Raw genomic sequence first — 11,475 nt, 5'->3', positions numbered from 1 at the left:
GTTTTGCAAAAAATAACATGCTCAGGTTTTTTTCTTCTCTTCTGGTTCCTACTGAGTGCCCAAGGTACTACACAGTTAAACTGTAAATCACACTTAACTGTATGCATGCTCCTGGTTGTTACTTTCCTTACCTTTCTCTTACTCATGGGATATTTGACACACTAACCTACCCAACCGCCTTGAGAATCCTAATTTTACACAAAATGTTGCTGCTTTTCACACTGATTCATTATTCAAAATTAGTTCTTTATAAACTTCTGGATTTTTATAAATATTGTAACAAGAGCTCCTATTAAATACTTTGGGTAAGCGGTTTTCAAACAATTATGCAATTCCTTCCCTTTTGATGAGGCTGGGATCAAAAGGTGGAAAAGTGGATTCTGCCTAAGAACTTGAACAATTTGTGTCATTTGATAAGAATAATGATCTATGTTAATACTTACTAAAGCAAAAAAAAAGAAGAAGAAGAAGAAGAAGAATGATCTATGGAGATAAGTACATGCTGTAAAGTGTAATACCAAAAATAATGAAGGATAGGTAGGAAGAGAAGTGGATTTAGAATATAATATATATCTTGGATTGTTGGAGAAAGTATTAATTGAAGGAAAATTTTAATGTGGCAAGAATATATATAGCAATTTTTAAGGTAACCACTAAAAAGGAAATGAAGATTCTGGATTTAAAAATCTGAAAAGGGGCAGCCCAGGTGGCTCAGCAGTTTAGTGCCGCCTTCAGCCCAGGGTGTGATCCTGGAGACCCAGGATCGAGTCCCACGTCGGGCTCCCTGCGTGGAGCCTGCTTCTCCCTCTGCCTGTGTCTCTGCCTCTCTCTCTCTCTGTGTCTCTTATGAATAAATAAATAAAATATTTTTTAAAATAAAAAATAAAAAAATAAAAATCTGAAAAAGAGAGACGCCTGAGTGGCTCAGGGTTGAGCATCTGTCTTTGGCTCAGGGTGTGATCCCAGAGTCCCGGATTGAGTCCCACATCAGGCTTCCTGCATGGAGCCTGCTTCTCTCTCTGCCTGTGTCTCTGCCTCTTTCTCTCTGTGTGTCTCATGAATAAATAAATAAAATCTTTTCTAAACATCTGAAAAGTACATAAAATAGAATAAAAGAAAATATCTGAATGATACAAAAGAAATTAAGGAATAAAGAAACAAAACAGCCGAAGGAGAAGGGAAAAATCTTCCTCAAGAAGAAGGCCTAATAATACAAGTCTTTTTCCTTTTTTTTTTTTTAAGATTTTATTTATTTCTTCATGAGAGACAGAGAGACAGGCAGAGACATATGCAGAGGGATAAGCAGGTCTCATGCAGGGAGCCTGATGCAGAGCTTGATCCCTGGACCCCTGGACCTCTGGACCCCGGGAACTGAGCCAAAGGCAGAAGCTCAACCACTGAGCTACCCAGGTGCTCCAAGTCTTTCTGTCTCTGAAGGTGAGTTTTAATTTCACTTGCCACATTGAGTTGTGGGCTGCGTTTTGTGACTGTCTTCCAAAGAACAGTGTAAGAAAAGGGGAAAACAACATTACAAGGAAGAATCTGGCAGATCCCACCTTAACTAAGTGATGAAGGTTATTATGACCAGTTGTGTCATATGAATATCAGGAACACCCCCCCACACACACATGATATGGCAAGAAGGGTGCTTTGTCTCCATCATATTTTTCCCCAAAACCCATAAGCCCAGTATCATGAGAAAACCATCATAAAAATCCAAATTCAGAAACATTCTACAAAATACTTAACAAGATTCTTCAGATCTGTTGAAATCATGTAAATTAAGGCAATAACGAGACTCTGTCACAGATAAGAGCAGACCAAGGAGACACAATGACTAAACCCAATGTGGGGCTTAAACTCATGACCCTGAGATCAAGACCTGAGCTGATCAAGAGTTGGATGCTTAACCAACTGAGCCACCCAGGTGCCCCCAAAATTGACTTTTTTATACAAAGATTGTATAACTAAGACCAAAAAAAGCCTATGCCTCTTAAAAGAGACACACTTTAAATACGGGGACCGAGGTAGCTTGAAGTTAAAAGAACTCAGAGTGTTATATCATGCTAAAACTAACTTAAAGAAACCTAGTGTGGATATACTAATGTATCACTTTTAATAAGTATTAATGTATCATTAATATAAATTTTTAATACATTAATGTAAGTTTTTAATAATTGATAGGTTAATAAAGGCTTAGTTAATATATTAGGACTTAAGGAAAGAAGTATGCTTAGAGATGAAAAAAAAAAAGACTGACTCAAAATATAAAAGGGATGGGACCCTTGGGTGGTTCAGCAGTTGAGCATCGCCTTTGGCCCAGGGTGCGATCCTGGAGACCTGGAATCGAGTCCCACGTCGGGCTCCCTGCATGGAGCCTGCTTCTCCCTCTGCCTGTGTCTCTGCCTCTCTATGTCTCTCATGAATAAATAAAATCTTTTTAAAAAAATCAAAATATATTAAAAGATAAACTAAAAGGAACCATGGGTGACACCTTAATCATAGTTAAAGAGTCTAACAGGACTCTTTCAGTACTTAAGAGGCACAGCAGTAAAGAATCAGTAATAGTATAGAAGAATAAAGCAACAGGATCCCCAGCTTGGCCGGAGTGTAGTAATACAGACACTTCACCCAACAACTGTGTAAATCATGTATATTTTTTCAAAACACAAGGGAGGGACATTTTATAAAAGAGGCTACATACGAGCCATAAAGACTGTGTTAATATATTTCAAAATGTTGAAATGTTATAGAGGATATTCTCTAATCACCCATTATTTTATGATTTGTCACGTTCCTAGGTATGTATCCACACACTATGCGTAATGTGTTTGCTGTGGTTTATAGTTCATCTCTTAACTCCCCAAATTTCACTTCCATAATACATACGGGAAGCATCAAAACAGGGTCATCATGCTGTTTTCGTGCCTGTTATAGCCAAGTGTGATAAACAACATTTCTGTGAAGATATTTCCACATTTTCTTGACATACCCTTTTGTAACTTTGGCATTTCTGTATTTCTTTGATTTATATTATATGTAATGTAATTTGATGACTCAGTACTACTCACACAAAAAAATGTTTTAAATCTGAAGAAAATGGGGCACCTGGGTGGCTCAGTCAGTTAAGTGTCTGCCTCTTCATTTCAGCTCAGGTCATGGTCTCAGGGTCATGGGATGGGGCCCCTCTTCCAGCTTTGTGCTAAGCAGGTATAGTCTGCTTGAGATTCTTCTCCCTCTGCCCCTCTCTCTCCCTCTTCCCCCACTCTAGGTAAATAAGACAATCTTTTGTTTTTTTCTTTTATTAAAACAATCTTAAGAAAATGGAAATACAAAGTTTATATTGAAATTTACCATTTTTAAAGCCTTGAATAATGCCCAAATCTAATATATTGGATGGTTCTCAGAGTTAATTGAAATGAGTTTAAATAATTATAGATGGTTCAAATCATCAGGATGGCCTTACCATGAGAACAGAAGGAAAGACTATCTGTGCTCCGAAAGGAAGAAGTATGCAGGTAAATACTGAAGAACTTCACATTGGGAGTTGCACTTTTATCCCCATACATCTTTTGCAAAACTGACCACAGTGCCTTGTATCTTGCATGAGCCTCATAAATGTCTTTTAATTCAATATCTATGAGTCCCTCAATTTTTGCCCATATCCTGAATCGTAGCTTATACCCCACCCACCCTATGGTAGATAACCAGGAAAGGTCGCAGTGTGGTCTCTGTGATGGGGCCATGGAAACAACATGTGCTGCCTTCAGAAGCCTCCCAGTTGAGATACAAACCATACTGGATCCTGACTGACAAATAGGATCCTACCAACCCAAATCTTCTATTTGTACATTCATTTCCCCTATTGCATTCAGAGTTGGGGAGCAACAGAGCCTTACCCCTCTCCAGATCCCTGGCCACACTTCATTCCCACCTCATACGCGCTCAGTAAACGATCAATGACAACACTGAAACAGACGGAAAAAGAAAGGGATTCAATTCGTGCTGAAACGCCCTTCTGTTTAGAGAGAAAACTAACAATAAGTGGAATCAGTAACAAAAACTCAACTCAGGGATGCCTGGGTGGCTCAGCAGTTGAGCGTTTGCCTTCAGCTCAGGACATGATCCTGGAGTCCTGAGATCGGGTCCCACATCGGGCTCAGGTCCCACATCGGGCTCCCCGCATGGAGCCTGCTTCTCCCCCTGCCTGTATCTCTTATCTCTGCTTCTCTCTTGTGTCTCTCATGAGTAAATAAATAAAATCTTTAAAAAAAAAAAAAAAAAAAGGGATCCCTGGGTGGCGCAGTGGTTTGGCGCCTGCCTTTGGCCCAGGGCGTGATCCTGGAGACCCGGGATCGAATCCCACGTCGGGCTCCCGGTGCATGGAACCTGCTTCTCCCTCTGCCTATGTCTCTGCCTCTCTCTCTCTCTCACTGTGTGCCTATCATAAATAAATAAAATTTAAAAAAAAAAAATCTTTAAAAAACTCAAAATGGCTTCATGAAAAGGCAAATCATTCAACCTGTCAAAGACTGATGAGTAGATAAGGTAAAACCGGATGCTGCAGTTCAAAAAATTTCTTTAGTAATTAGTCTCACTCCGTATCAGGCTGCTTTTCTCTGTGCTCACTTGCACAAGCTCCCCTCAAGTACTAACAAAGTTTTAAGTTTCTGTTCTAGTAGGTACAACCCCACAGGAAACAAGGACTTGTTTTTCCAACCATTTCCTGATAAAAAAGATTCCAGGAAATTTTTCTGACTTGGCTAGGCTTACTTAGGTCACTTGCCCACAGGAATGTACCTAACAGAACAGGGGTGGGGGTTAGACCCAGACTGGAAGGGGTGACCAATCAGCCCACTCAGGGGAGTCATTAGCCCACTCCCAAGCTTTGGGGCAGCATCACCCTATGTGAACTGCCAGATTGGAAGGGAGAAGGGATGGTCCCAAAAGAAAAGCAGGATTCTATAACCAGAAGGAGGAAGCTCAAGCCAGCTAGAAATGGCCAACGCATTAGAGACTGGATCAGGTTTACGACGTTAACATTGGACAAAATGCTCTGGATTGAAGAAGTGGGTTTTAACGTCACATTCAGACATCTTCATTCTTCTCCCCTCAGCGCCATTCTTTTTTTTTTTTTTTTTTTTAAGATTTTTTATTTATTTAGTCATGAGAGGCACACACAGAGAGAGAGAGAGACAGAGGCAGAGACAGGCAGAGGGAGAAGCAGGCTCCATGCAGGGAGCCTGATGTGGGACTTGACCCCAGGACTCCAGGATCATGCCCTGGGCTGAAGGCAAGCTCTAAACTGCTGAGCCACCCAGGCATCCCAGCATCAGTCATTCTATCAGAAGTAGTAATTGCAACAAAATAGAGGTGACAGTTGTGATGTCATACTTTCTCCGAGGCCAGGGTGGGGACAGCAGCACTCTACCACCCATTCCTTTGGCCCCATCATCTCAGAAGGCAGCACCAGGTCTGGGTTGCAAAGGCAGATTAGATAATGTCAATCAGATCTGCAAGATGTAGTAAATATGGTAGCTCACAATGGGACTTAGTCACCAATGTTTTTATTTTAGGGATGCTCTATTCTTTTAAGATTGGTGATCGCATTAAAGTTTGGGCATAGAAATCTGTCATTCAGCTCAAAATGAATAATTAGCTGGGGAAGACACTGGCAAAAACATCAAATTGGGTTATTTTTTAGGTTTTAGTACACCATTGCTCTTTAAATTGTCTGAAAAAACAAATATGGGACTGTTAGGGATTGAATTAGGAGAATTGATATATTCAGGTAGAAAGACCCTTTCTTTTGTACTTCATTTTGTAAGCAACTGATGCTTATCAAGAAAGTCTTAGATGTAAAATGATAGATAGTTCTGTAAATATGAGGCTGCTTCTTGGCCTTGGCCACTAGTATATATTTTTTGATGCTCTATTCATTCACCCTTCTTATTTGCTTATGCCAACACTTTGGACTGGATATGGAAAGCATTAGAACAATATTTTTCTGTTTTTTTTTTTTTTAAGTTTAAAGAGACTAAAGTTCTGGATAGCCTCCTGCTGATGCTGGAGGCAAAATATTTCCATATTAAAATATGATAAAGTACCCAAACTGCATCAAGCAGAAAACGTGATCCTTATTTTAGCAAATGAGAGCTAAAATGCCCAGTTCCCTTCTGGGAAGCTCTGAGTAGAGTGTTCATCCCACTGACCTGATTTTGGAAGCATAAATCCATTGATGTGGAAAATCAGAGAGATAGATAAATGTAGATTTTATTGAATTTAAGTATAGCTTATTCATTCCACAAAAGAAACTTCTCACCAGTGAAATAAAACACTGGAGACTTCTGAGCAGTTAGCTATTTTTAAGCCTTAGGAAAGGTGAAGTTGAACTATTTAAGCCATGAGATTAGCAAACATTTAAACCAACTAAAACAAAACAAATCTGCTCTCCTGGTTATCTAATACTTGTCTTAATTTTTTTTTTTTTTTTTTTTTTTTTTTTTAAGATCCAGTGGCTAACGCAGCACTGGCTTGAGCTCAAATTGTGAATTGTTAACTACAACCTCGGCAAATTACCTGAGCCAAAGGCAAATGCTTAGCAGATGGAGCCACCCAGGTGCCTCTGAAAAAGTCTTCATAACAATCTCTTAGTGTTTTCTGTCCTTCATAATTTATCTATAATAAGCAGATACACAACTAAAATCAGAAATATAAAACCATATTTTTAAAATACAAAGAATAGTTATTATAATTCTGAGCTACTAATTATCTTAAAAACCCCACAAAACCCCCACAGTATTTTCAATTGAGAATCCTAAGAAAATGAGGGTAACAACACTAGACACAAATTCTCAAAGATTGCTAAGTGACTAATATTTTATAAATATGTTAGGTCATTTCCTACTTCTTTTAAAAAAATTAGATTTCTTGTGGTTTTTTTCTGCAGGATTGATGATTACTAAAAAAATGTAAAGACAAATCTTTATTTGTAATTTAGCCATTCGTAATCTTTTCTAATAAGATGGATCATCTTTATTTTTATTCTCATTTTTTGTTGAAATTACTGAAATTAGAATTATGAGATCGCTGAACAATTAAAATTACGGGACAAACTAGCCCACAAAAAAATTCATTTTGAGTTTTCTCTTCAGGAAAAAGAATAGTACAAAAATCATATATTGATTGAAGGAGGTGTTTTTCTTTTTTAAATTCTATTTCTCCTTGTACAGGGATTTTTTATCTCCAAGTGAGTTTCAGCTTAGTAGTGTCAAAAAAAAGCAATTTCTATTTCATCTATTTAAAACATGGTTTAAAGCATATCGTGTGTACTGGTGTTTTACAAATGTCAACGCATTTGTTCATCATCGCAACCTGTTGAGGCGGATGCTACTTTTAATCTCCATTTTACAGGTGAGAAACGGAAGCAAAGAGAAGTTAAATGCCTGGTACCTGTGGTGGGCAGAAGGGCACTTCCTACCGTGCAGCGCGGAACCGGGAACAAAGTGCTGCTCCGCGCCCCTAAGCATCCCCGAGGCGTCTCCTCCCTCCGATCTCTCGCCTCCTACACACCGGTGCGGTGCGTGGCCCCACTGGACCTGCATCCAGCATCACACCCAAGTCATCTGAAACCCACGTGCAACCCAACGGAAAACGTGAAAACTGGGGGTGAAAAGTGAGCTGCTGAATGACAGCGGCCGGAGTCCCAGCTTGCGATGACTTATCAGAAATCAGTAAAAAAACGAAATAGGACCGCGGTTGTTTGTCTAGAGAGGACATCAGATCACGGGAGACAGGAAAGCCCACCAATGAAGCGAGATCCATGAGCACAAGACAAGGATTCGTGGTCTGGCACTTAGATATTTCCCCTCCTTTTGCTATTTAGGGGAGCAACAGGTGCTGCTCGCGCTAGGCTTCGGCTCCTTGGACAAAACCAGCAGCTGCGGACGGCGGGAGCCCGAGGCAGCTTTCCTTCCCCGCAGCAGCTCTCACCTGAGCACGAATCCCCTCGCCTCGCGGATCAATCCAGGCCGTCTACACCGAAAAAGTGATATGCATGGATTACATGGATCTCCAGCTCTGGAAGTTCCAGAATTGCGTAGAGGAAGGGAGGGAGGCATGTAAGGTCACGGCGCTGTGCCTTGAACACGGAGTTCAACCCTGGACGCGCTCATCCCCTCACCCCTTCAGGATATGACACAAAGTCTGATTTATTTGTGATTGTAAAGTGCCAGGAACAAGGCGCACATTCCTTTTTTTTTTTTTTACTTTTTTTGATTTTTATTTATTTATGATAGTCACACAAGCGGGGGGGGGGGGCAGAGACACAGGCAGAGGGAGAAGCAGGCTCCATGCACCGGGAGCCCGACGTGGGATTCGATCCCGGGTCTCCAGGATCGCGCCCTGGGCCACAGGCAGGCGCCGAACCGCCGCGCCCCCCGGGGATCCCCATTCCTATGTCTAGTGTGAGATGACAAAGGTGTTTGAACAGCGTCTGCTCATGCAAACCTAAGCAAAGTCATCAAACCAGGAGACATTCATGCGCTAAGTGACAAACAGAGACTGTGTCACCCCTCCCCGGGCCTCCCTCCCCCGATCCGGGTAACTGACTTCCAGGAAGCCTGACCCTGGTTCGTGGCGCGGACGCAGGCAGGGCCCCCCCGCCGCTCCCCGGGGACTCAGGAGGAGGAGCTGGCACCGCGCGCCCGGGCCTGGAGGGAGGCCCGGGATGGGGGCGGGGGTGGCGGTGGGGGTGGCGGTGGGGGGGTGGGGGTGGCCGGGCGGGGCCCCCTGCCCTTCCCCTTCCGGACCCGGGAATTCCCCGGCCCCCTCCGGCCGCGGATAAAAGGGCTTCCCCGGCTCCGGGAGCCCCAGAGGCCGCTCCGCCCGCCCCTCCGAGCCGAGCCCCATGGCCCCCGCCGCGCCCCGCGCCCCCCGCGCCCCCCGGCTCCCCGGCTCCTCCGCGCTGCTGCTCCTGCTCCTGCTCCTGCTCCTGGGCCCCGCGGGGACCGCAGGTGAGACTCCGCGCCCCGGGGCCAGGGCGGGCCGCGGGCCGGTGGGCGCCCCCCGGGGCCAGCGCGCCCACCCAGCTGCTCTCCCGTCCCCGCAGGGGCGCCGGTGGTCGCCGAGCTGCGCTGCCAGTGCTTGCAGACCCTGCAGGGAATCCACCTCAAGAACATCCAGAACGTCCAGGTGACGCCCTCAGGACCCCACTGCGCCCGAACCGAGGTCATGTAAGTGATGCGCCGCCGCCCCCGGCCCCCCGCCCCGCCCCGCCCCGCCCCGCGTCCTGCCCACGCGCCTCCTGCCCACGCGCCTCCTGCCCACGCGCCTCCTGCCCTCCCTCCGCAGAGCCGCGCTCAAGGACGGACGCGAGGTGTGTCTCAACCCCGAGGCCCCGCTGGTCAAGAGAATGATCCAGAAGATCCTGAGCAAGTGAGTTGCGCCTTCATCCACACCGGGGGCGAGCGTTGTGGGCCCCGGACACCTGCGGGGGGTTTGTAAACCCAGGGTGCAGCTCAAGGACTGGAAATCGGGGACTTTGCAGTGAATCCCTGCCCTTGACATGATTTTATTATTTCTAGAACTCCAGCGAGAGCATTGAATCTTTTTAAGTCTCAATCATCTAGAATAGTAAAAATAGCCATTTGGAGGTGTTTGCTGTGAGGTTTAAGGGACGACCCGAGTGTTCTCCTTAGTGACGACAAGCTGGCTGTTTGAAGCTTGTGATATAGCTGTGATCATAGGCCCTTAATAGGCCCTTAATTCCTAATTAAACAGCATCCAGGACCCTGGCATTTTCTGCCACAAAAGACAGGGATGTGGTTAGTGACTGCGAGGCACAGGCTCTGCAGCTCATTTATCAGCCCTATTAACGCAACCATATCCTCTTCGCAGGGACCACGCACACTGAGCCAGAGAGAATGCAGCGGCCCATGGCTTAACTGCAGCAGCCCGAGTGCGAGGGAAGCAAAAGAAGAGAAACAAAGACCTCCTGAGACCTCCTGGACTGTTTAATGCCATTTGGTTATTTCCTATGAGTATTCACTATTTTTTGACATATGTATCTATCTATTTATTTATTTATTTCCTCAAAGCCAACACATATTAATGTCCTACCTCGTGGATTTTGCTGATGTGCTGTGCTGTTATTTCTAAAAGGTCTTTTTGATGTTCCATCAAAGTTGGTTCGGTTTTGTTATTTAGTCTGTAGATGATAAGTCTTAAATATTCTTCGTTAAGTTCTGGGGGAGTGGGGGTGGGGGTAACCATGCCGTATCGTGATTCACCATGATGAAGGCTGGAGATAGTGTGGGATCCAAGCAAATACATCACTGCTAAGGTTGTGGAATGTATGCATCTGTCTTTGTACTGTTGAGAACAGAGCCAGTTGTTATTTATTGAGAGAGTTTCACAGTTATGTGGTCAACATTTCTGATGTTGAAGCTTTAAAAACTCCAATGTTTTAAATATCCCTTGGACATTTTATGTCTTCCTTGTAAGGCATAATGCCTTGTTTAGTGTTAATTATATGGTATTTCTCTATATCTTGGAATAGAGATGTTTAAATATTTATTGATGTATTTATACAAAGAGCATGAAAATAAAAGCTTTTTACAAAAGTTCCTTGATTCGTTTTTTTCTTCTTGATCTGCTGTTCCTCCTGAATACCCAAGCACTGTCAATTTAGGACAGATTGTAGGTCACATCCACCTCGAGACTGCCAATAGTGGACACTTCTTAGTACCACTCCTGTTCATGAAGGCCTATCTGATGCTTTTTCCAGGTCCTTGCAGTCCCCCATCTTGAGAATCTGTTTTACATAAAATTCCCATTTTGTTTCAGCATAACCAACCATTATTCAATGGTAGCTCTTTAAAATTTTGGGAATGTTTATACATATCTTAAAAAGAGATCTTATTTAAATTTTCTTCTTAAATGGTTTTTCAATTATACATTCTTTTCCCTCTTAATGATGCTAGGAGCTAAACTGTAAATTGCATTCTTCTTTAGAACTCAAACAATTGTGTAATGGGAAAAAGTGAGCTGGTAAGTGTTTCATCTAAAGGTCTAAATGTGAAGGTCTTTGTTTTCTTATCTTCATGGCAAGATAACAATCACCAAGTGTAAGCCTGTTCAGGTGCTTCACAAGTCTGGTGATGGTTTAAATGGTTCTAAATCTGCAAACTTTAAATGGTCCCAGGGCACATCTGGAATACATCCAGATTTCACAATAGAAACAAAGGCATATCCTGATGTGGAAAGATCTGAGGCATCTGAAAGAGAATGTGTTCTACATTTGAAAGGGAAGAGACTTTGTGCACCTGTGGGCTTGTCTCTGACTCAGGACCTGTTCCTGGGCACGTGTATAGCTTTTAGCAGGAGGAAAGGGGTGGCACATGCCCACCCTTGTTAAGTAGCTGGGTAACTATGGACAAGAAACAGCTATTTTGAGCCTCTAGGTCCTCCCCTGAA

At 43.4% G+C, this 11,475-nt stretch overlaps 1 protein-coding gene across 1 annotated transcript; it reads left to right on the top strand.

The window, feature by feature from the left end:
* Positions 1-8,886: 8,886 nt before the first annotated feature.
* LOC129520255 (permeability factor 2-like) lies at positions 8,887-10,626 on the top strand. The gene is made up of 4 exons (XM_055341328.1): positions 8,887-9,014; positions 9,110-9,233; positions 9,352-9,435; positions 9,898-10,626. Exons 1-4 carry the CDS (start codon positions 8,909-8,911, stop codon positions 9,911-9,913), a joined length of 330 nt encoding a protein of 109 aa, XP_055197303.1. The 5' UTR covers positions 8,887-8,908; the 3' UTR covers positions 9,914-10,626.
* The last annotated feature ends 849 nt before the right edge of the window (positions 10,627-11,475 follow it).

Source organism: Nyctereutes procyonoides, unplaced genomic scaffold (assembly GCF_905146905.1).
Source record: "Nyctereutes procyonoides isolate TBG_1078 unplaced genomic scaffold, NYPRO_anot_genome, whole genome shotgun sequence".
Classification (NCBI taxonomy): domain Eukaryota; kingdom Metazoa; phylum Chordata; class Mammalia; order Carnivora; family Canidae; genus Nyctereutes; species Nyctereutes procyonoides.
This window is presented reverse-complemented; position numbering and strand designations above follow the sequence as displayed.